This window comes from Pristiophorus japonicus, chromosome 1 (genome assembly GCF_044704955.1).
Source record: "Pristiophorus japonicus isolate sPriJap1 chromosome 1, sPriJap1.hap1, whole genome shotgun sequence".
Classification (NCBI taxonomy): Eukaryota; Metazoa; Chordata; class Chondrichthyes; family Pristiophoridae; genus Pristiophorus; species Pristiophorus japonicus.
The window spans coordinates 375,701,087-375,725,449 of NC_091977.1; the positions used below are offsets into that span (position 1 = coordinate 375,701,087).

A 24,363-nucleotide genomic window follows, 5' to 3' on the forward strand; every position below is an offset into this window, starting at 1 on the left:
ACCGTGTGCTTTAATTTTGCACACTAATCTCTTGTGTGGGACCTTGTCAAAAGCCTTTTGAAAGTCTAAATACACCACATCCACTGGTTCTCCCTTGTCCACTCTACTAGTTACATCCTCAAAAAATTCTAGAAGATTTGTCAAGCATGATTTCCCTTTCATAAATCCATGCTGACTTGGACCGATCCTGTCACTGCTTGCCAAATGTGCTGCTATTTCATCTTTTAATAATTGATTCCAACATTTTCCCCACTACTGATGTCAGGCTAACTGGTCTATAATTCCCTGTTTTTTTTCTCTTCCCTCCTTTTTTAAACAGTGGTGTTACATTAGCTACCCTCCAGTCCATAGGAACTGATCCAGAGTCGATAGACTGTTGGAAAATGTCACCAATGCATCCACTACTTCTAGCGCCACTTCCTTAAGTACTCTGGGATGCAGACTATTGGGCCCTGGGGATTTATCGGCCTTTAATCCCATCAATTTCCCTAACACAATTTTCTGACTAATAAGGATATCCTTCAGTTCCTCCTTCTCACTAGACCCTCGGTCCCCTAGTATTTCCGGAAGGTTATTTGTGTTTTCCTTCGCGAAGACAGAACCTGGAAGAGGGCTAATTTCAGTGAGGTGAAAAGGTATCTGGCCCAGATAGATTGGAAACAAAGCTTGGCAGGTACAACAGTAAATGAGCAATGGGAAGCCTTCAAAGAAGAGATAGTTTGGGTACAGAATAGATACATTCCTGTACAGGGCAAAGGACGGGTATCTAAAGCTAGAGCTCCCTGGATGATTAAAGATGTAAAGATTAAAATGAAACAGAAAAAGGAGGCTTCTGATAAATGTCAGTCATAATATACTAATCAAGCAGAATACAGAGTGCAGAGAAGAACTGAACCAGGAAATAAGAGGGGAAAGAGACTCTATGGAAAAGCTTAATGGCTAATATAAAAACAAACACATCTTTTATAAACATATAAATAGTCAAAAGAAGGGTGGGAGCTGATTAGGGACCAAAAAATAGATAATCTTGTGGATACACAGGGTACATGGCTGAGGTACTAAATGCATCCTTTGCATCTGTCTTCACTAAAGAAGGGGTTGCTGCCAATGTCACAGTAAAGCAGGAGGTAGTAGAGAAATTGGATAGGATAAAAAGAGGTGAAGAGGAGATACCGAAAAGGTTGGCAGTGCTCAAAGTAGAAAAGTCACCCAGCTCTGATGGGCTGCACCCGAGGTAGTTGAGAGAAGTAAGCGTGGAAATAGCAGAGGCCCTAGCTTAAAATCTTTCAAACCTCCTTGGAGTGGTGCCAGAGGACTGGAAGGTTGCAAATATTACATCGCTGTTCAAAAAGGGGCATGAGATAAACCTCTCAGTCCACATTTTTGTCTTTAAAAGTTTCCCCACCGCTGACATTGGGTTGACTGCAAGGTTTATTTTCTTGTTCCTGAGTTAGTGTTCATGTTCATGCGAGTAATAACTCTACACACAGTTAAGATTTTGTGTACAGATTGATATTTAAGCTTTAGCTACTCAGTTAACATAGTGCAGCATCTTCATAGAGGCTAGAATTTCTAAATTAGATTAAAATAAATGATTACAGGAATATTTATTTTAATAAGTAAACTGCACCCTTTTGGGATAAGATTCAACTAATCTCCATATTAATGCAAAATTATATGCATCAGTAATGGTTTAATTAAAAAAAATTGTTTTTTTTTTAAAGAGGTGTTTTTGAGCAACTTGAACATTAAACTTACAGTACCAAAAAAAAAACAGTTACTGAATTGGTAGCGAGCAGTAGCTAATAGTGCACATTTCTATTATTTATTGCAGGTCTGCTGCAAAGTCATCCAGCACCTGAAGTAGGAGAAGATGCAGTTGCAACTGCTGTTCTCGGAGGTGGAATGACAAATGAAGAGCGAGAAGAGCTGACAAACGAACTTGCTAAGGTAAGGAATGACCAGATTGGAAGGTGATGGAAGTTTATTTTGTTCTCAGTGTTGGGAAGATCTTATATCATTTGGATTTTGTCAAGTGGCCTCCATCTCTGCAAATTCTGAAAATGCACTTTTCTTGTTGCCAAGTGTATTATCAGTGATGTTCGATCTACAATGTAGTCCAAGAAAACATCACCTTTTTGTGAGCTTCATCTATAAAGCTGTCTTTTATATAGTACTCTATTACTTTAGGTAAGATGGACAAGTGGGGCATTGATTTGGAGAATTAACGTGCAGGGCTATAGCAATGGTGAAATGCAATGTTTGTTCCACTTCCATCCCCATCCAAACTTCACAATTTTGATGTGTCTTGCTGCTCTGAGGAGGCGCTGAGTGGATAAGTTGCCACTGCCACAAAAGATAAGAATTAGATGGGGAGTAATCACCTGCTTTGAGAATAAGGTGTCCCTAGAAATCAGTGCCTGACTAATGTATGAAAAAAAAAGTTGCAAGTATAGATTCCAGAGCATATTACCAAGTGATTTATATATTTTTATTAAAAGTACAGATCATTTATGTATACCACTGGTAATTAAAAAGCTGAAGTTTTGAGCAAGCTACTTGAAGAATAAACCTACAGTACCTAAGGAGCAAAGGAGACAGACACTGAGAATCTGGAGCAAAAACTAGAGCAGCCAGCGGTTGAACAAGGAGCAGAGACCTGAAGTGGACCACCAGCTGGCCCACAACCAGCAAGTGAATTTGGGCTTGGATTCCAAAGGTTATGGAAACAATAGCAGCAAAACTATTATCATTGTGTGGGCAGCAATATCTAGAGAAGAACCAGCAGCCGAGGCACAAGAAATGGTTTGTCATTTTATCTTGATTAATACAGAAGCTGTGTGTATTTGCTCTAAACTGTTTACTGTAATGACCAACTATATATCTCTTGTTCACTGCCTGCTGCTGATTCTTGGCTGCAGAATCGTGCAGCGCTAGGAGTACTGCTTAAGAGTGGCATTGGTAGCCAAGCATTTGATGCAACACAAAAATAAAGGCACTGCAACAAAAGACTAACATTTTTGTACTTTATCTCTTGCGGTTCTAAAATATCTAGAATTAAAATGGAAACACTTATTTTCTTGCCCACTTTGTGCCTCCATTTTAAGAGACTAATTGTTTGTGGGATCCGGATCTGGTTGGTTTGAAAATCTGTTAAGACCGAGGCTCTGTTGTAGGCTAATTAAATTATACATTGCAAAAATATTAGAAGACCAAAAAGATATGGAAACACCTGTCAACCCCATCGGCATAATAAGTTTGGTATGATCCAATATGGAATTAAATTGTGTTTAGATAGTGCCTTTCATGTTCTCAATGTTCTAAACTGCTTTATAATTAATAGTTCACTTCTGAAGTACATTCACTGTTGTACTGATGATTTCAGCAGCCAATTTGTGGACAGCAAGGTCGCACAAACAGTGGTTAAGAGAGATCAGATAATCTGCTTTTGGGTTTTGGTGTTGGTTGATAAACTCAGACTTCAGTGGTCTTTGGGCTGACTTGAGAATTCTCAGGTTTTTAGTTGTGGCTGGAGTTCTGTCCATGGGTGTACTAGAAATGTCTCATCCATGTGCAGTATTACGCTAAGGTTTACAAAAGAATGTTTCATCTTAAAGTCCAACTGCTTAATAATCTTGCAAGAAATGGGTTTTAAGAAGGGTATTTCAATACTTTGTAGGGTGATTCTATCTTTTAAAAATATTGTATTGTGCTGTACCCACAAATATGTGGGCGACTCTTGGGCATAAAAATTGTTTCTGGGAGCAGGGAATGATCCTTGTATCGGAACTGGTGGGCTTGAGGCAGACCCGATCTTGGCGCTTGGCAGCTAACCGGCGAATCGTATTTGAATTTTGGACCGCTGCATTGCCACCAGCGGCCCTTGGATAGGTCGTGGAAGGGGTTGGTGATTGGAGAGACGACAGAGCTGCGGCCGGCAATCGTATTCATGCAAGGTTTTTTTAAAAATGTGCTTTCGGTGGCATTTCAGGACCGCTGGTTAGGCTGTAAGTAGACCTGCCCAGCACCAGCAGTGTTCAGGACAAATCAGTTTCAGGAAAGGGGACCTGAAATAGGCCTTGAGGCCCATTGTATATATAAATAATGCCTGCTTCAAGCATGGGCTCTGGGTGCCTCTTTTTTTCTTTTCAACACATTTTAATGGGGAAGGTGGGTTGAGGTGGTGGGGGGGGGGGGGTACCCCGAAGTGGTCAGGAAACCCGGAAGAACAGGTTTCCCATAGGCCCTGCCAAATTTAATGACGGGGCCTGATTTGCATTCGGACCCTCTGCTTCCCACCTGCCGCCAGCCAGATTGAGAGCCAGATAGCTCCAGGCGGGTAGGCACACGGCACTAGGAAGCACTGGAGGGAGGGATTGCATGTTGGTTGGAGGAGCAGGGGGCGGGGTGTATTAGCAATTGTGGGCCAGGACCAGCACAGCATGAGGAGTGCGGGGGGGCGGCGGGGTTCTCCCTCCAGAACATTGTGATCACTGGCTGGCTGGAGCAGCGGGGGTGGAGGCATCCCCAGAACATTGCGGGGTATGCAAAACAATACGATCACGGGCCTGCTGAAGAAGCGGGGATGGGGACTCTCCATGGACCGGCCAGAGGAGGAATGGGCATGGGCCTCCAGAACATTGCGATCACGGGGAGCTGTGGGCCAGGTGGGGGAATCTTCAGAAGCCTGCAAGCCGAACAGAGGAGCAGGGGGGAGAAAAAAAGGCAGACTTGTCTTTGTATAGCGCCTGTTATGACCACCAGACGTCACAAAGTGCTTTACAGCCAATAGAAACATAGAAAATAGGTGCAGGAGTAGGCCATTCGGCCCATCGAGCCTGCACCACCATTCAATAAGATCATGGCTGATCATTCCCTCAGTACCCCTTTCCTGCTTTCTCTCCATACCTCATGATCCCCTTAGCCGCAAGGGCCATATCTAACTCCCTCTTGAATATATCCAATGAACTGGCATCAACAACTCTCTGCGGAAGGGAATTCCACAGGTTAACAACTCTGAGTGAAGAAGTTTCTCCTCATCTCAGTCTTAAATGGCCTACCCCTTATCCTAAGACTGTGTCCCTTGGTTCTGGAGTTCCCCAACATTGGGAACATTCTACCCGCATCTAACTTGTCTCGTCCCGTCCCGTCATAATCTTATATGTTTCTATGAGATCCCCTCTCATCCTTCTAAACTCCAGTGAATAAAGGCCCAGTTGATCCAATCTCTCCTCATATGTCAGTCCAACCATCCCGGGAATCAGTCTGGTGAACCTTCGCTGCGCACTCAATAGCAAGTATGTCCTTCCTCAGATTAGGAAACCAAAATTAAACACACTATTCCAGGTGAGGCCTCACCAAGGCCCTGTACAACTGCAGTAAGACCTCCCTGCTCCTATACTCAAATCCCCTAGCTCTGAAGGCCAATATAACATTTGCTGCCTTCACCGCCTGCTGTACCCTGTATGTCAACTTTCAATGACTGATGAACCATGACACCCAGGTCTCGTTGCACCTCTCCTTTTCCTAATCTGCTGCCATTGAGATAATATTCTGTCTTCACGTTTTTACCCCCAAAGTGGATAACATCACATTTATCCAGATTGTACTACATGTGCCATGCATTTGCTCACTCACCTAACCTGTCCAAGTCACCCTGCAGCTTCCTAGCATCCCCCTCACAGCTCACATTGCCACCCAGTTTAGTGTCACCTGCAAACTTGGAGATATTACACTTAATTCCTTCATCCAAATCATTGATGTATATTGTAAAGAGCTGGGGTCCCAGCACTGAGCCCTGCGGCACTTCACTAGTAACTGACTGCCATTCTGAAAAGGACCCATTTATCCCGACTCTCTGCTTCCTATCTGCCAATCCGTTCTCTATCCACGTCAGTATATTACCCCCGTCTGTGCTTTGATTTTGCACACCAATCTCTCGTGTGGGACCTTGTCAAAAGCCTTTTGAAAGTCTAAATACACCACATCTACTGATTCTCTCTTGTCCACTCTAATAGTTATATCCTCAAAAAAATTTCAGAAGATTTGTACTTTTTGGAATGTAGTCACTGTTGTAATGTGGGAAACATGGCAGCCAATTTGTGCAGAGCAAGCTCCCACAAACAGCAATGTGATAATGACCAGATAATCTGTTTTTGTTACGTTAATTGAGGGAAAATATTGGCCAGGACACCCTATTGGCCAGGCTAACTCCCCTGCTCTTATTCAAAATAGTGCCATGGGATTTTTTTATGTCCACCTGAGAGAGCACGTCTCAGTCGATTTAACATCTCATCCGAAAGACAGCACCTCTGACAGTGCAGCACTCCCTCAGCACTGCACTGGAGTGTCAATCTAGATTTATGTACTTGAGTCTCTGGAGTAGGACTTGAACCCACAACCTTCTGACTCAAGGTGAGGATGCTATGCACCGAGTTACAATTGACACATTGGGTGCCAAGGAGCAGCTGGGTAAAGGGGGTCAGATCAGGGGCTGGGAACAGCACGGAGAGCCGTAAGAACAAGGGGGAAAGCCTAATTGAAGGGGGTCTCTGAACATGGTGGCATGTGTAGGGCGTGGACCCTGGATCCAGGATTTCCCCCCTCCCCTGGCTGGGAAGTCTCAAACAAGGGGTTACAGTCTCAGGATATGGGGTAGGAAATTTAGGACTGAGATGAGGAGAAATTTTTTCACTGAGGGTGGTGAACCTGTGGAATTCTCTACCACAGAAGGCTGTGGAGACCAAGTCACTGAATATATTTGAGAGAGATAGATAGATAGATTTCTAGAAACAAAAGGCATCATAGAAACATAGAAACATAGAAAATAGGTGCAGGAGTAGGCCATTCGGCCCTTCTAGCCTGCACCGCCATTCAATGAGTTCATGGCTGAACATTCAACTTCAGTACCCCATTCCTGCTTTCTCGCCATATCCCTTGATCCCCCTAGTAGTAAGGACCTCATCTAACTCCTTTTTGAATATATTTAGTGAATTGGCCTCAACAACTTTCTGTGGTAGAGAATTCCACAGGTTCACCACTCTCTGGGTGAAGAAGTTCCTCTGCATCTCGGTCCTAAATGGCTTACCCCTTATCCTTAGACTGTGACCTCTGGTTCTGGACTTCCCCAACATTGGGAACATTCTTCCTGCATCTAACCTGTCTAACCCCGTCAGAATTTTAAATGTTTCTATGAGGTCCCCTCTCATTCTTCTGAACTCCAGTGAATACAAGCCCAGTTGATCCAGTCTTTCTTGATAGGTCAGTCCCGCCATCCCGGGAATCAGTCTGGTGAACCTTCGCTGCACTCCCTCAATAGCCAGAATGTCCTTCCTCAGGTTAGGAGACCAAAACTGTACACAATACTCCAGGTGTGGCCTCACCAATGCCCTGTACAACTGCAGCAACACCTCCCTGCCCCTGTACTCAAATCCCCTTGCTATGAAGGCCAACATGCCATTTGCTTTCTTAAAACCGCCTGCTGCACCTGCATGCCAACCTTCAATGACTGATGTACCATGACACCCAGGTCTCTTTGCACCTCCCCTTTTCCTAATCTGTCACCATTCAGATAATAGTCTGTCTCTCTGTTTTTACCACCAAAGTGGATAACCTCACATTTATCCACATTATACTTCATCTGCCATGCATTTGCCCACTCACCTAACCTATCCAAGTCGCTCTGCAGCCTCACAGCATCCTCCTCGCAGCTCACACTGCCACCCAACTTAGTGTCATCTGCAAATTTGGAGATACTACATTTAATCCCCTCATCTAAATCATTAATGTACAGTGTAAACAGCTGGGGCCCCAGCACAGAACCTTGCGGTACCCCACTAGTCACTGCCTGCCATTCTGAAAAGTACCCATTTACTCCTACTCTTTGCTTCCTGTCTGACAACCAGTTCTCAATCCATGTCAGTACACTACCCCCAATCCCATGTGCTCTAACTTTGCACATCAATCTCTTGTGTGGGACCTTGTTGAACGCCTTCTGAAAGTCCAAATATACCACATCAACTGGTTCTCCCTTGTCCACTCTACTGGAAACATCCTCAAAAAAATTCCAGAAGATTTGTCAAGCATGATTTCCCTTTCACAAATCCATGCTGACTTGGACCTATCATGTCACCTCTTTCCAAATGCACTGCTATGACATCCTTAATAATTGATTCCATCATTTTACCCACTACCGATGTCAGGCTGACCGGTCTATAATTCCCTGTTTTCTCTCCCTCCTTTTTTTAAAAAGTGGGGTTACATTGGCTACCCTCCACTCGATAGGAACTGATCCAGAGTCAATGGAATGTTGGAAAATGACTGTCAATGCATCCACTATTTCCAAGGCCACCTCCTTAAGTACTCTGGGATGCAGTCCATCAGGCCCTGGGGATTTATCGGCCTTCAATCCCATCAATTTCCCCAACACAATTTCCCGGCTAATAAGGATTTCCCTCAGTTCCTCCTCCTTACTAGACCCCCCGACCCCTTTTATAACTGGAAGGTTGTTCGTGTCCTCCTTCGTGAATACCGAACCAAAGTACTTGTTCAATTGGTCCGCCATTTCTTTGTTCCCCGTTATGACTTCCCTTGATTCTGACTGCAGGGGACCTACGTTTGTCTTTACTAACCTTTTTCTCTTTACATATCTATAGAAACTTTTGCAATCCGTCTTAATGTTCCCTGCAAGCTTCTTCTCGTACTCCATTTTCCCTGCCCTAATCAAACCCTTTGTCCTCCTCTGCTGAGTTCTAAATTTCTCCCAGTCCCCAGGTTCGCTGCTATTTCTGGCCAATTTGTATGCCACTTCCTTGGCTTTAATACTATCCCTGATTTCCCTTGATAGCCACGGTTGAGCCACCTTCCCTTTTTTATTTTTATGCCAGACAGGAATGTACAATTGTTGTAGTTCATCCATGCGGTCTCTAAATGTCTGCCATTGCCCATCCACAGTCAACCCCTTAAGTATCATTTGCCAATCCATCCCAGCCAATTCATGCCTCATACCTTCAAAGTTAGCATCAAGGGGTATGGGGAAAAAGCAGCAATATGGTGTTAAGATAGAGGATCAGCCATGATCATATTGAATAGTGGTGCAGACTCGAAGGGCCAAATAGCCAATCCGCTGTCAGGAGGCGGGTTGGCTATTTTCTGTGTTTCTATGTAAGTGTAAAGGCACTCGCACCCTGTATCCAGCAGTCCTTGCTTTGCATTTGCTGGCGGGTTTCACGAGGCTTGCAAAACCCAACCAGCTAAATTCAAATTCAAAATGGAGGTTAAATCCGAGGCTTCCAGCCTCATTATTATATTTAAATAGACATCCCGCCTCCTGGCAGCGGATTGGCTATTGGCTATTGGCTGCTTGCACCTATCCCGCCTCTGTTAAAACCGAAAGTAGGCAGGTTGGAGATGGGTCCAGGTTGGGACTCAGATTTTCAACACTTGTACTGCCCTATGCTTCCAACCCACGAGCAACACTAAGACATCCAGTCGAGAATGGTGAGAGAGAATCATGCAACTAACGTGAAGATTTCCATGATCGACCATAGGGGAGCTCACCATGAGTGCAAGAGTCAACGTGGGAGTGTTTTCAGCCAAAAGTGCTGAGTGGATGATCCTACTGGGCTTCCTGCCATGGTCCTCATCATTACAGATGGCAATGTCCAGCCAATTCATTTCTCAACACATGACATTAAGAAATGGCTGAGTGCACTGAACACATCAAAGATTATGGGGCCCTGGCAACATCCCAGGTGTAGTACTGAAGAACTGTGCGCCAGAACTAGCTGCTCTCCTAGCCAAACTGTTCCAGTACAGTGAAGACACCAGCTTCTACTCTCCTGATCACCACCGACTGCTACCCACCCTTCCCAATCACTGCTACCCTCCCTCACAATCGCCCTGCCTCCCGATCACTCCCTTCCCATTCGCTTCTCTTCCCAATAGCTCTCCCTCCCTATCTGCTGCCATTGCAGCAGCCCGATCTTCGAGTTCTCTTTTCTCTGGCGAGTTGCCTGGGGATGTCCACAGTTCACTGATTCAACGTTAATGAAGCCCTCGGCCCAATATTATGGGCAACTCTAGCCTCTCCTGCCAGGTTCAGGGATTGTCCATTTTTAGGTGTGTTCTGTAAACTTCGATAAATCTAACCTGGCCAACTATTGCACTATCAGCCTCTTCCGAATCATCAGTAAAGTGATGGAAGGAGCCTTTTATAATGCCATCAAGCAACACCTACTTGGCGATAACCTGATCAGTTTGGTTTCTCCAGAACCACTCAGCACAACATAGCCTTTATCCAGACATGGACGCCAGAGCTGAATCCCAAAAGGTGAGTCATTGCCTTCAATATCAAGGCGGCACTCCTCTGAGTACAGCAACAAGGAGCTCAAGCAAAATTGAGCTCAATGCAGGTCAAAGTGAAAACCCTTCAGTGGCTGGAGTCATGCCTGACGCACAGGAATATGGTTGTGGCTTTTAGATGTCCGTCATCACAGCCCCAGGATATTACTGTGTCAGCCATTTGTCCCCAGATATAATTTGGGTTCAGGCATACTGAATTAGACATGGTTACACATAGATTTTGGAATAAATATATGTAATGTTTATTTTAGACTTCAAGCATACCAGCAAAGCAGCAACATTTCATATTCCACTAAGGCAACCATACTAATTCAGGACAAAATGATAAAATGATCATGGGCCAGAATTTGATGCCAATAACGGCAAGGCTAATGGTGCTTGCCATTATTCAAAACTCGCGCTGGTGTCGCAACCAGAGGCGTTACACACCGGGTGCAGCTCTTCTGGGCGGTGCTGCAAAACTGGACCAAGGATCGCTGCGGGACACTGGAGGCTGACCGCCCGGCAAGACGCCTCCATGCCGCCATTGCTGCTGCTCCGGGGCGAAAGAAGGAGCAGAGAAGACTGATGATCCAGCCCAAAGCATCTGCAAAGGATACAAATAGACTAAGTGAATGGGCAGTAAGGTGAGAGATGGAATATAATGTAAGGAAATGTGAGGTTATTCACTTTAGTGGGAAGAATAGAAAAACAGAATATTTTTTATGGTGAGAAACTTAAATGTTGCTGTTCAGAGAGATTTGGGTGTCCTTGTGCAAGAAACACAGAAAGCTAGCATGCAGTTACAGCAAGCAATAAGGAAGGCAAATGGTATGTTGTCCTTTTTATTGCAAGGGGATTGGAGTATAAGAGTAAGGAAGTCTTGCTACAATTTTACAGGGCCTTGGTGAGACCACACCTGGAGTAATGCACAGTTTTGGCCTCCTTATTTAAGGAAGGAAATACTTACCTTGGAGGTGGTACAACAGAGGTTCACTAGATTGATTCCTGGGATGAGAGGTCTGTCTTATGCTGAGCGATTATATGTAGAATGGGCCTATACTCTCTGGGGTTTAGAAGAATGAGAGGTGATCTCATTGAAACATAAGATTCTGAAGGGGATTGATAGGGTAGATGTTGAGAGGTTGTTTCCCCTGGCTGGAGTGGGTAGAACTAGGGGGCACAGTCTCTGGATAAGGGGTAGGCCATTTAAGACAGATGAGGAGGAATTTATTCACTAAGTTGTAAATCTTTGGAATGCTCTGCCCCAGAGGGCTGTGGATGCTGAGTCTCTGAATATATTCAAGGCTGAGATAGATTTTTGGAGTCTAGGGGAATCGGGATACAGAGATCGAGCGGGAAAGCGGAATTGAGATCAACGATCATCCATGATATTGAATGGTGGAACAGGTTCAAGGGCCTGTAAGGCCTACTCCTGCTCCTATTTCCTATGTTCTTGTGTTCTTAAATAGTCATGAGAAATATCAGAAGGACCCATAAGCAATGAGCTAGGAGTTGGCCGGAATTTTCCTTACTGAGTCGGGCCATGTGGTTGGGTCGGAACCACGTTGTTCTTATGATCCCGCTCCTCAGAGCGACTTTCAGTTAATGGAGCCTATTAAGGCAGACATGCGCAATTCCCAACACTATTAAATGGTGCGGGTTGTCATCATCATCATCATCATGATAACGTCATCGATGACTTCCAGCGATAATTAATAGTCTTGGCCACATCACATTTAAAGGTTCATCTAGGAGTGTGCAGGGAGGGTATTGCAGGATAATATTGCACTCACTTCAAAACATGACCTCAAAAACGGAGGGCTACATCCAGGTTAGACCAATATGTCGAGGAACCAACTAGGGGGGAGGCCATCTTAGACTGGGTGTTGTGTAATGAGAGAGGATTAATTAGCAATCTCGTTGTGCGAGGCCCCTTGGGGAAGAGTGACCATAATATAGTGGAATTCTGCATTAGGATGGAGAATAAAACAGTTAATTCAGAGACCATGGTCCAGAACTTAAAGAAGGCTAACTTTGATGGTATGAGGCGTGAATTGGCTGGGATGGATTGGCGAATGATACTTAAGGGGTTGACTGTGGATGGGCAATGGCAGACATTTAGAGACCGCATGGATGAACTACAACAATTGTACATTCCTGTCTGGCATAAAAATAAAAAAGGGAAGGTGGCTCAACCGTGGCTATCAAGGGAAATCAGGGATAGTATTAAAGCCAAGGAAGTGGCATACAAATTGGCCAGAAATAGCAGCGAACCTGGGGACTGGGAGAAATTTAGAACTCAGCAGAGGAGGACAAAGGGTTTGATTAGGGCAGGGAAAATGGAGTATGAGAAGAAGCTTGCAGGGAACATTAAGACGGATTGCAAAAGTTTCTATAGATATGTAAAGAGAAAAAGGTTAGTAAAGACAAACGTAGGTCCCCTGCAGTCAGAATCAAGGGAAGTCATAACGGGGAACAAAGAAATGGCGGACCAATTGAACAAGTACTTTGGTTCGGTATTCACGAAGGAGGACACGAACAACCTTCCGGTTATAAAAGGGGTCGGGGGGTCTAGTAAGGAGGAGGAACTGAGGGAAATCCTTATTAGCCGGGAAATTGTGTTGGGGAAATTGATGGGATTGAAGGCCGATAAATCCCCAGGGCCTGATGGACTGCATCCCAGAGTACTTAAGGAGGTGGCCTTGGAAATAGTGGATGCATTGACAGTCATTTTCCAACATTCCATTGACTCTGGATCAGTTCCTATCGAGTGGAGGGTAGCCAATGTAACCCCCTTTTTTTAAAAAAGGAGGGAGAGAGAAAACAGGGAATTATAGACCGGTCAGCCTGACATCGGTAGTGGGTAAAATGATGGAATCAATTATTAAGGATGTCATAGCAGTGCATTTGGAAAGAGGTGACATGATAGGTCCAAGTCAGCATGGATTTGTGAAAGGGAAATCATGCTTGACAAATCTTCTGGAATTTTTTGAGGATGTTTCCAGTAGAGTGGACAAGGGAGAACCAGTTGATGTGGTATATTTGGACTTTCAGAAGGCGTTCGACAAGGTCTCACACAAGAGATTGATGTGCAAAGTTAGAGCACATGGGATTGGGGGTAGTGTGCTGACATGGATTGAGAACTGGTTGTCAGACAGGAAGCAAAGAGTAGGAGTAAATGGGTACTTTTCAGAATGGCAGGCAGTGACTAGTGGGGTACCGCAAGGTTCTGTGCTGGGGCCCCAGCTGTTTACACTGTACATTAATGATTTAGATGAGGGGATTAAATGTAGCATCTCTAAATTTGCGGATGACACTAAGTTGGGTGACAGTGTGAGCTGCGAGGAGGATGCTGTGAGGCTGCAGAGCGACTTGGAAAGGTTTCGGTGAGTGGGCAAATGCATGGCAGATGAAGTATAATGTGGATAAATGTGAAGTTATCCACTTTGGTGGTAAAAACAGAGAGACAGACTATTATCTGAATGGTGACAGATTAGGAAAAGGGGAGGTGCAAAGAGACCTGGGTGTCGTGGTACATCAGTCATTGAAGGTTGGCATGCAGGTGCAGCAGGCGGTTAAGAAAGCAAATGGCATGTTGGCCTTCATAGCAAGGGGATTTGAGTGCAGGGGCAGGGAGGTGTTGCTACAGTTGTACAGGGCATTGGTGAGGCCACACCTGGAGTATTGTGTACAGTTTTGGTCTCCTAACCTGAGGAAGGACATTCTTGCTATTGAGGGAGTGCAGCGAAGGTTCACCAGACTGATTCCCGGGATGGCGGGACTGACACATCAAGAAAGACTGGATCAACTGGGCTTGTATTCACTGGAGTTCAGAAGAATGAGAGGGGACCTCATAGAAACATTTAAAATTCTGACGGGGTTAGACAGGTTAGATGCAGGAAGAATGTTCCCAATGTTGGGGAAGTCCAGAACCAGGGGTCACAGTCTGAGGATAAGGGGTAAGCCATTTAGGACCGAGATGCGGAGGAACTTCTTCACCCAGAGAGTGGTGAACATGTGGAATTCTCTACCACAGAAAGTTGTTGAGGCCAATTCACTAAATATATTCAAAAAGGAGTTAGATGAGGTCCTTACTACTAGGGGGATCAAGGGGTATGGCGAGAAAGCAGGAATGGGGTACTGAAGTTGAATGTTCAGCCATGAACTCATTGAATGGCGGTGCAGGCTAGAAGGGCCGAATGGCCTACTCCTGCACCTATTTTCTATGTTTCTATGACTCCCTACATATTCTTGTGGAGGAGTCAGAGCATGCAGGAAGGTCCTTTTCCCTGCTGATGGACGGAAGAGACCTCTCTAAGAGACCAAAAGAGCCTGGTTCCAAATAGCTGAGTAGGTAACCAGCAGGAATATGGTGAGGTGAACCTGCAAGTGATTCAATGATCTCAAGTTCAGGAAAGGCGAGAGCAAAGGCCAACTCTCATTCACCCTGCTGCGCCTATCACCACATCCCCATTACTCTGCCTTCCCAAGCCTGCTCTTGCACATCATCACTCACACCAACATGCCTTGAATGTCCACCCATCCCCCTTTCTCTATGTACATACTCACATCCCCCTCTGACTCCCCACCCTTCATACTCTCCCTCAGCGTAATGCAATCATACCAAGTTATACCACACAAAGCCATTTGGCATTGGCACCAGACTCCTCATAGTCACCCTCTGCAGATGTAACCCACCATTCCTTGCACTCATGCCATCACTCACTCAAACTTCTCTTTCCCTCTTTGCAGGAGAAATGAGTGCACAACAGCAGTGATGGGTGGGGGGGTGGGTACCGGAAGTGGCCCTCCATCCTTCTCCACTTTAGCTACTGCAGAGGAGGTTGCCCTGCAGGTCTCGAGTCACGGAGCTGCTGGCAGTGGGAGACAGTGAGAGTGGGACCTCTCGGCAACCTGATGACAGAATTACATCTCATACACCCATATGGCACACAGCAGCCACTCATATATGGTGTTAATGTCAGCAGCCAGTGAATGTTTGTTATGTGCATAATGATATAGTTACCCATCCTTAACATGATCTCTAAATCATCTCTTTATTCTACTCTTCTACAGATCCATCAAGAGCCTCCAGCCTCTGAGGGTGCACAGTCACCAGACCCAAGTGCTCCCAGCACCACTGCAGATACACACACCTCAGTGGGTCCTATGCGAGATAGAGTAGTGTTGTCACCTAGTGTCTCACCAGTCACAAGTAAGCAAGAGCAGATAATGGAGACGGGGACAGCGGTGGAGCCTTCTCGTCGGAGGGTGCAGAACCCTGCCAGCTCTGCTCAGATGCATGCAGATGTTGAGTCTTGAAGGGCCATGGGGAAAGAGGGTGATCTTGGAGGTACAAGAAGAAGTGCAGATGGCTCTCTCAGGTTTATCGGCCGCCATGTATGCAAATGTACAGAGAATGAATGAGTCCATCTCCAACATGAGCACCACCATTTTGCAGGCGATGGCGATGGTATGCTCTTCCATGCAACGAATGGCCACCTGCATGGAACAGCTACTCACATGAGCACATGCTATCCATGGAGAGCAGATGGCAGAAGCTTGTAAACTTCCTCAAGGAGGGATGTAAATGTAGATGTGGGTTCACATGGCCCCGCTGCTGTGCAGCAAAGTGCTTCCTCAAATCACAATGGCCAAGACTGCCCCTGCATAGTTGCAGGAGCAGCAGATTTTGGCGGGGCCATCACAAGCTACAAAACCCAGAGAATGTCCGCCAAACGTGTCTACGCAGTTGCAGCAGGGAAGTGAGCAGGCTGCCCCTACCTCTGCTGAAGCTACAGGGGTTGCACCTCATATGAGCATGCCAAATGAAAAATGCCACAGAAGTAGATGCACAAGGGTAAGCATATGGGTATTTAAAGAAGTGTTATTGTTAACATTCCGTCAATGCTATGACACATACAAAACTCTTTATTTTCACCACTCTCTGCTAATTGCCATTTTTGTCTGCTACTTTGGAAGTGGCTTAGTGAGTTGGTGTGAATAGTGAGACCCAATGTTGCCTCCAGCAATGGGGATCAGTGTGAAAGGAATGGATTGGTGAATTTAGGGATGCTTTATGGTGTTGATGAGGATGTGGGGGAGGGGTGGGTGGGGTGGGGTGGGCAGTGGAGAGAACCTGATGCAGCATATGGCAGCCATATGGGGATAATTAAGGAAATTAAGTAAATCTGGCTGCCATGAGGTCATCCCTAGCCTCATGGGCAATAATGTGCTCTGGTGCTGGCATCTGGAACTCCAGTTCCTCTTGCTTCTCCTCTTCCAGCTGATGCTGCTGCTCCTCATCCTCCTCCTCTGAAGAGGGTGTGCGCTCTACACCATGCCCCTCATGCAGCTGTAATCCTCATTACTGCACCAAAGGCCGACGATTCTGGGACGCTGGCTGGTGCGTGCTGAAGGGCTTCTTCTGAAGCATATCTTCAGCATGTTTATTGTTTGCTCTATGACGCAACTGGTGGACATGTGGCTTTCATTATAGCGCTCCCGAGTCTCATTGCTTGGCCTCCTGAAGGGTGTCATGACCACATCTTCAGTGGATAGCCCTTGTCTCGAGGCAGCCAGCCGGTAAGTGTGTTTGGCGGTGCGAAGAGCTGAGGGAGGGTGTACTGGCACAGAACGGCAACTGCGAGATTCTGCAGATCTCGAATGAGCCAAAGGCGAAGAAGTTGCGGACAATGGTGACTGACAGCTACTGGCAAGGCGTGTTCACCAGCTCCTCTGGGCTGCAGGTCTTGCAAATCTCAGCGATAACCTGGTGTGATAGCCCGAGCTTCCTTTGGCAGTGCTTTTCAACCATGTTGAGGAAGCTCATCCTCTGCCTGTATACCCTGTGTTGGGGGTATTGCCTCTGGCGCGGTGCAGCCCTGCGCTGGTGCCCTCTGTCCTGCAGAGCATCAAATCATTGAGGAGAAGGTTGTTGGTGCTCGTACTGGTGTTGAGGCTCATCCTGGTCTGATTCTGAGGACCAAGGTGAGACATTATAGACAGCTCCCATGAGATCAGAAGAGCAATCTGTCGATTGTGATAGTAGCAATGTCGTGAGAGTGGCTTCCGAGTTTGCAGAAAAGACTTACAAACTCTAGACACCTATATATGCACAGTGATTATATAAAAGGACATTTTCTGGTCCTTCTGAGCAAGGCCTGGGAGAAGCTTGGAGGGAGAGGTGGGGGGGGGGTGGTGAAGATCGGGAATTGGAGGGGGTGGAGAGGGGAGATCAGGAATTTGGTGGGGGTAGGGTAAAGAGAGCACAGTGGGGATGGCGGAAGAACATAATTCAGTTCTAAAGTAGGGGTTGAGAGTGAGAACGTGATCCAGATGGTAAGACAAGACGAAATCAGGAAGTCACAACATGGTCACTAGTCACTTCATACCCAATCAACCTGTTAACAATCTGTGACCCACACACAATGTCCCATCTGTGGTGGGGGTTGGGGGAGGAGGGTGATGGTCAGGAACTTGTTGGGGTGGAGAAGGTCATGAATCTGTAGGGGAGGAACGTGGGCAGGGGGAGAAGGAGACAGTTTGGAGATGGGGGAAGGTGGTCAGGAACTTGGGTGGTGGGGACAGGAACCTCTTTGGAGGGTGGGAGAAGGTCTTCACCTGTGAGAGTGAGCCCTGTCTGTTCTAAGTGAGCAATGTTTTGTCTGGAGTTGGCAGTCAGAATGGCTTGAATTACAGTTTGCAAAGAGAAACTGCCGCTTGTGTCTGATCCGCTTGGAGGAGAAATCAGGACTTGTCATCAAGGGGGCCCAATCAGAGTTTTAAGTGTTACAACTAAATGCGTCCATATATGTGCTCAAATTGGAGTCCACAAGAGCCTTTCTCTTGGGCAAATAATGTCTCGCGGGAGTATTTATTGGGATTTCCATGCTGTGCATTAATTACCCTGGTCACTGAGCTTCTGCCTCAGGTTAATGGGCGTGGTACCCGAGCTGCCTGATACCTGTGGTCATCCAGTGAAATTCAAAACGTCTGCTTAAAATCTCTCTTCAGGGTCTCGAAACAAGGTTTTAGTGAGATTAATTAGGTTGCCCACCTCTGCCGTTCGGGTCGGTAGCACACTGGCAACCGCGCTCGAGTTAAAGGCAGGATGACAGTGTGTTCCCGATGCGCTCCCATTTTCTGTGACTTTTACTTCTGACCCGCCTGGCAGTGGGAAAATTCCGGCCATTGGATAAGGACAAAGCTCCGACATTCTCAACCATGCAAAATCCTTACTAACATCTGGATCTAGTGACCATGTTGGATGGCTGTTCCATGTATGAGTCAAGCACGCCCCTTCTCCCCCGCCCCCCCCCCCCCCCCCTCCCGATGACCATTCTCCTAATCCTATCTATCAGCCAACATTGTAGATGCCCCATAACTGTTTTGGGTATGTCCTGTCCCACTGGCAGGATAGACCTACCAGAGAGGGTACAGTGATAAACGGTTAGATGGGATTGGCCCTGTGATTCTCCAGCATGTACTCGTGGACCCCATGAAGTCAAACAAAGTCAAGGAAACTTCCTGGTGGTGATCACCGAATGCTAATCTTTATTCTTCCATGTTGAACACCACTTCAGGGAACCAAAGATACAGAACACATGCAGGGTGGTGAACTTAAATGTGGCTCAGTAGTACCTTTTACTGGTTCAGTCCCAAAGGATACATCTGCCAAACTAGGCCTGTCAGGTGATGAAGAAACCAACACAAGGGAGCAGCACAGTTGTATACCACTGTAATCCAACTTTATAAAGGCATATCCTGCACTCGCCTATCACAATCAATAGCAAAACAACCCTGGTTCAATGTGGAATATAGAGGGGTGTGCCAGGAACAGCAGAAGTCTTGTCTTAAACGACGAACCAACCTAGTGAAGCCAGAACTCCATGCTAAACAAATAAAACAGAAATCTATAGACCGATCAAAGTGATCTAGCAACCAATAAATCCAAGCAAAACTCTGCCACCCTACCACATCCCAATCGACAATGGAGGTATACAGTCGAACAACTAACAGTGCTCAACTATAGCAGAGCCCAGCACGTGAGTACAGATGATGAGGCTGGACTGTTTGCAAATGTTTTCAGTCAGAAGTGGCAACTGAACAATCTCGCTCTGCTCCCTCCTGAGATCCCCACCATCATGTGGATGCCAGTGTCCAGCCATTTTGGTTCTTTGGATGGAACAATAAGCGGCTGAGTGCATTGGACACAGTGAAAGCTATGGATCCTGACAACATTCCACTGCCAACCTAGCTGTTCCAGTGCAGTTATGACGCTGGCATCTATCTGCCAATGTCGACCTGGGCAATTTTCCACAAACAACTTACATTTATAAAGTGCCTTTTCAACAAGTAAAACATCCCAAGGCATTTCACAGGAGCGTTATCAAACAAGATTTGACACCGAGCTGCATAAGAACATAAGAAATAGGAGCAGGAATAGGCCATTTGGTCCCTCAAGCCTGCTCCGCCATTCAATAAAATCATGGCTGATCTGATCCTGGCCTCAACTCTACTTCCCCACCCGCTCCCCATAACCCTTGACTCCCTTATTGCTCAAAAATTTGTATCTCCATCTTAAATATATTCAAAGACCCAGCCTCCACAGCTCCCTGGGGTAGAGAATACCAAAGATTCAAGACCCTCAGAGAAGAAATTCCTCGTCATTTTTGTCTTAAATGGACAAATCCTTATTCTGAAACTATGCCCCCTAGTTCTAGATTTCCCCCATGCAGGGAAGCATCCTCTCTGCATCAACCCTGTCAAGACCCTGAAGAATTTTGTATGTTTCAATAAGATCACCTCTCATTCTTCTAAACGTCAATGAGTATAGGCCCAACCTGCTCAATCTTTCTTTCTTCATATGACAACCCTTCATTTCTGGAATCAACCTTGTGAACCTTCTTTGAACTGCCTCTAATGCAAGTATATCCTTCCTTAATTAAGAAGACCAAAATTGTTAGCCGTACTCCAGGTGGGGTCTTACCAATGCCCTGCTTTTATACTCTAACCCCCTTGCAATAAAGGCCAACATTGCATTTGCCTTCCTGATTACTTGCTGTAACATTTTGTGTTTCATTTACAAGAATCCCCAGAACACTCAACTGCAGCATTTTGTAATCTCTCCCCATTTAGGGCTCAAATTTCCCCAGGAGTTGCCCCATTTTTTTTTGGAGTAAGTAGCTTTTTTTTTGGAGTAACTTAAAAAATCGTGAATTTCCCCATTTAACTTGCTCCAGTGTAAGTCAGTTAGTTAGATTTTTTCCAGTTTAGTTTTTTCTCTCCAAAAGCGGGTGTGATAAGCCACTTTACACCTCTTTTGGCCATAGAAGCAAATTTGGCCAGCTGAAAGTTACTCCAAACTAATTTAGGCCAGTGTATGTGGCTACTTTTGTAGACACAGAAAAATCTTACCTACATTTCAGAAATCAGTGCAGGTAGCCAGTGATTAGGTGGGTGGGAGGGTGGAGGAGGAGGGGGTTGGGGGGGGAGGCGAGTTAAAGGATTCTAAAGCACTAAAGACCTTCACAACATTAGCACAACAGCTGCACAACATCAAAAATAAATGAAAGATAAATCAGCTACTGAAAATAGAGCAGTCCTACCTTGCCGACTGCAGAATGCACCGGCTAGCCCTCCCGCCAGGGCTAGGGGCGGCAGGCACGCATGACTGTAGGGGTGAAGGATTTTTACTTTTTACAGTTGTCCCTAAATGTTGTGTGGTCCTAATGGAACATGATTCAGTTTTAATACAAAATATCTTTTATTGGATATTTTACAGTGCACTTCAACAACAACAGCAGCAAAGAAAGACTACACCCATCCCTCACCCACATCTCGGGGAAAGTGCACTTCCTCATAGGGTCGGTGGTGATGGGGGGGGGGTTGGGTTGGGGGGGGGGGTTGGGTTGGGGGGGGGGGGTTGGGTTGGGGGGGGGGGGTTGGGTTGGGGGGGGGGGGGTTGGGTTGGGGGGGTGGAGTTGGGTTGGGGGGGTGGAGTTGGGTTGGGGGGGTGGGGTTGGGGGGGGGGTGGGGGTTGTGGGGGGGGGGGGGGGGATGGGGGGTGGGGGGGGGGGGGATGGGGGTTGGGGGGGGGATGGGGGTTGGGGGGGGGATGGGGGTTGGGGCCCACTGGTGTCTGGTGCGTGGATTGAAGTGGGATTGGCAATTGAGTATCCGGCCTTTGTGCCCTTATTGCAAAAGCTAGCTCCCTCATGGCATCTGCCATCGTTTGCACACTCTCTGAAATGCTCGCCCTCAGTTCCCATCTCAGTGCTGAAATTTCACCCGACAGTGTCGCTACCTCATCGCACCACACTGACTGCCGCCATGAGTGATCTTGTAAGGGCATTGGTCTCGCCCAATGACCGAACCTGATTAACCTCTCCTGAGGGCGGTATCTCAGGAGAGACTGGTCGGCTTCTCCTTCCCCCCTCGTCGTGGGCCTGCATCGTGGCACCCCTCCAGTGCAAGGCGCAAGCTGGGACGGTGGGGGAGTGGGTGTCCCAACATGCATTTCACCACCGCCACTGGGACCCGCAACCTCGGAAGGTGTGAAACCATGGAATGGCGCTGAGGAGCTCATGGAGGTTTCTGGCAGTGTGATGCCCTGTACTATGGACTGATCCATATCATGGTCGGCATTCTCCTGAGAGCACATTTCCATGGAGCCCTCCTCCCCCCCCCCCCAACTGCCTTGGTCTGGAGCGCACGCATCTGGATCTTCTGGTGGATCTTCAGGCTGTTGAGGAGTGTCGTCGTCTTCTGCAAAATACAACGGAACAGTCAAATGGTTAGCAGCACAGGAGGGGGCAGGATGGGTGGCATGAGTAGCCTGACGCATAGCAGGCCAGTCAGCAGGTTGATTTGAAGGGCGGCTATGCATTTTAATGACTCACCCTCACCCTCGTATGTGGGTCCAGCTTGTGCCGAGCTGTTTCTTTTTCTGCCGGTGCGACTCAGCAAAGCAGCAACTCTCTGTTCCAGGGGTGACAGTTGGTGCAGATTTGGCGGACTTCCTCCTGTTCTAAGTCTTTCCCTTTTGTTGTGGGCCAATTTCTTCTATTAATTTTCACACATGGTGCGCTTCTGATGGGTGGGACACATACAGATGGTCACATTTTCAATTGCAATTCAATTTAAAGATGAAGATATTGCACTCACTACTTGACCAACGTCCTGCCCTTTTCGCACTGGCTTCCAGATCTTGCGGTATTCACCCCTGCAGAGTATTCTTCTGCAACTAGGTTCCATCTTCTTCTCATTTCCTTGGGTGAAACCTTTGTCGGACCATTCTTGCTGATATCCAGTTCCAGCCATTTCTCCTCAATTACAGTCACTAGTTTCTCCACTTCCTCATGGAGGAAATTCTTCGTTCTTAATCCACGCTCTTGCGTCATTCGTGTACTGGACTTGCACTCGGGTAATGTTCAAAAATCACAGTTCTCGCCTTCCACCTATCCAGCACTCCTTTCCACTCCCTCAGCCACACAAAAGTCACTATTTTAACCTTGCCTTTATATATGGTCCATTGCCAATGATACCGAGGACGCTCTCCCTTTAATTGCCAAGCTTCCTGCTCCACTGCACATGTGCGCGCACGGAAATGTGCATGTGTGCACGCTCAAACTGACATGCGTCCTTCTGCCGGCAGTCCACGAGACGCTGAGCCCAAACCCCGTCCCCCTGCTGCCTGCACTGAGCAAGCGTGGCCGAAGCTCCGCCCCTCCGCAGGTTCTGCAGCGCCACGCCGATGGAACCAAACGACGAGGGAGTGGCCAAATTACCAGGTACATTTTTGGTGCTTCTTTTTGCCCCAAAAAGTCGGCATGCCACCCCTAACTACGCCGCTCTAGGCAGCTGGCGAAATTTGGGCCCATGAATAGTAATTTGCTTTTTTAAATTTTTCAGACCAAGGTGGATAACCTCACATTTTCTACATCATAGTCCATCTGCCAAATTTTTGCCCACTCACTGAGTCTATCTATATCCCTTTGTAGATTCTTTGCATCCTCCTCACAACTTGCTTTCCCACCAATCTTTGTATCGCCAGCAAATTTGGCTACGTTACACTCGGTCCCTTCATCCAAGTCATTTAATATAAATTGTAAATAGTTGAGGCCCCAGCACTGATCCCTGTAACCCCCCACTATGTACAGTTTGCCAACCTGAAAATGACCCATTTATCCCGACTTTCTGTTAGTTAGCCAATCCTCTATCCACACTAATTAACCCAACCCTGTGAGCTCTTACCTTGTGCAGTAACCTTTTATGTGGCACCTTATCGAATGCTTTCTGGAAATTCAAATACATGATATCTACTGGTTCCGCTTTATCCACCCTGCCGTTACATCAAAGCACTCCAGCAAGTTTGTCAAACATCCCTTTCGTAAAACCATGCTGACTCTGCTTGACTGCATTATAATTTTCTAAATTTCCTGCTACTACCTGTACTTCCTTAATGATGGACTTCAGCATTTTCCCAATGACATGTTAGGCTAACTGGTCTATAGTTTCCTGCTTTCTGACTCCCTCCTTTCTTAAATAGGGGCGTTACATTTGCGGTTTTCCACTCCGCTGGGACCTCTCCAGAATCCAGGGAATTTTGGTAGATTACAACCAATGCATCCACTATCTCTGCAGCCACTTCTTTTAAGATCCTTGGATGCAGGCCATCAGGTCCAGGGGACTTGTCCACCTTTAGTCCCATTAGTGTTTGCCTAGTACTTTATCTCTAGTGATAATTATTTTAAGTGCCCCCCCCCCCCCCCCCAGCTCCTTGATATCCGTTATTGGGATTGTGTTTTTAGTGTCTTCTACCTTGAAGACCGATACAAAATATTTGTTCATAGTCTCCGCCATTTCCCTGTTACCCATTATTAATTCCCTAGTCTCATCCTCTAGGGATCAATATTTACTTTAGCTACTTGCTTCCTTTTTATATACCTGTAGAAGCTCTTACTGTCTGTCATATTTCTTGCTAGTTTACTCTCAAGCTATCTTTTGTCTTTATCA

At 46.4% G+C, this 24,363-nt stretch overlaps 1 protein-coding gene across 2 annotated transcripts in view; it reads left to right on the plus strand.

Annotated features, from left to right (window-relative positions):
- The window catches only part of LOC139273964 (tumor protein D52-like), a 375,101-nt gene that overhangs the window by 53,847 nt on the left and 296,891 nt on the right, over nucleotides 1-24,363 (plus strand). For both annotated transcript variants that reach the window (XM_070891045.1, XM_070891039.1), the window contains exon 2: nucleotides 1,835-1,950. In XM_070891045.1, coding sequence (XP_070747146.1) covers nucleotides 1,835-1,950 — 116 coding nt within the window. The remainder of the gene's footprint in view (nucleotides 1-1,834; nucleotides 1,951-24,363) is intronic.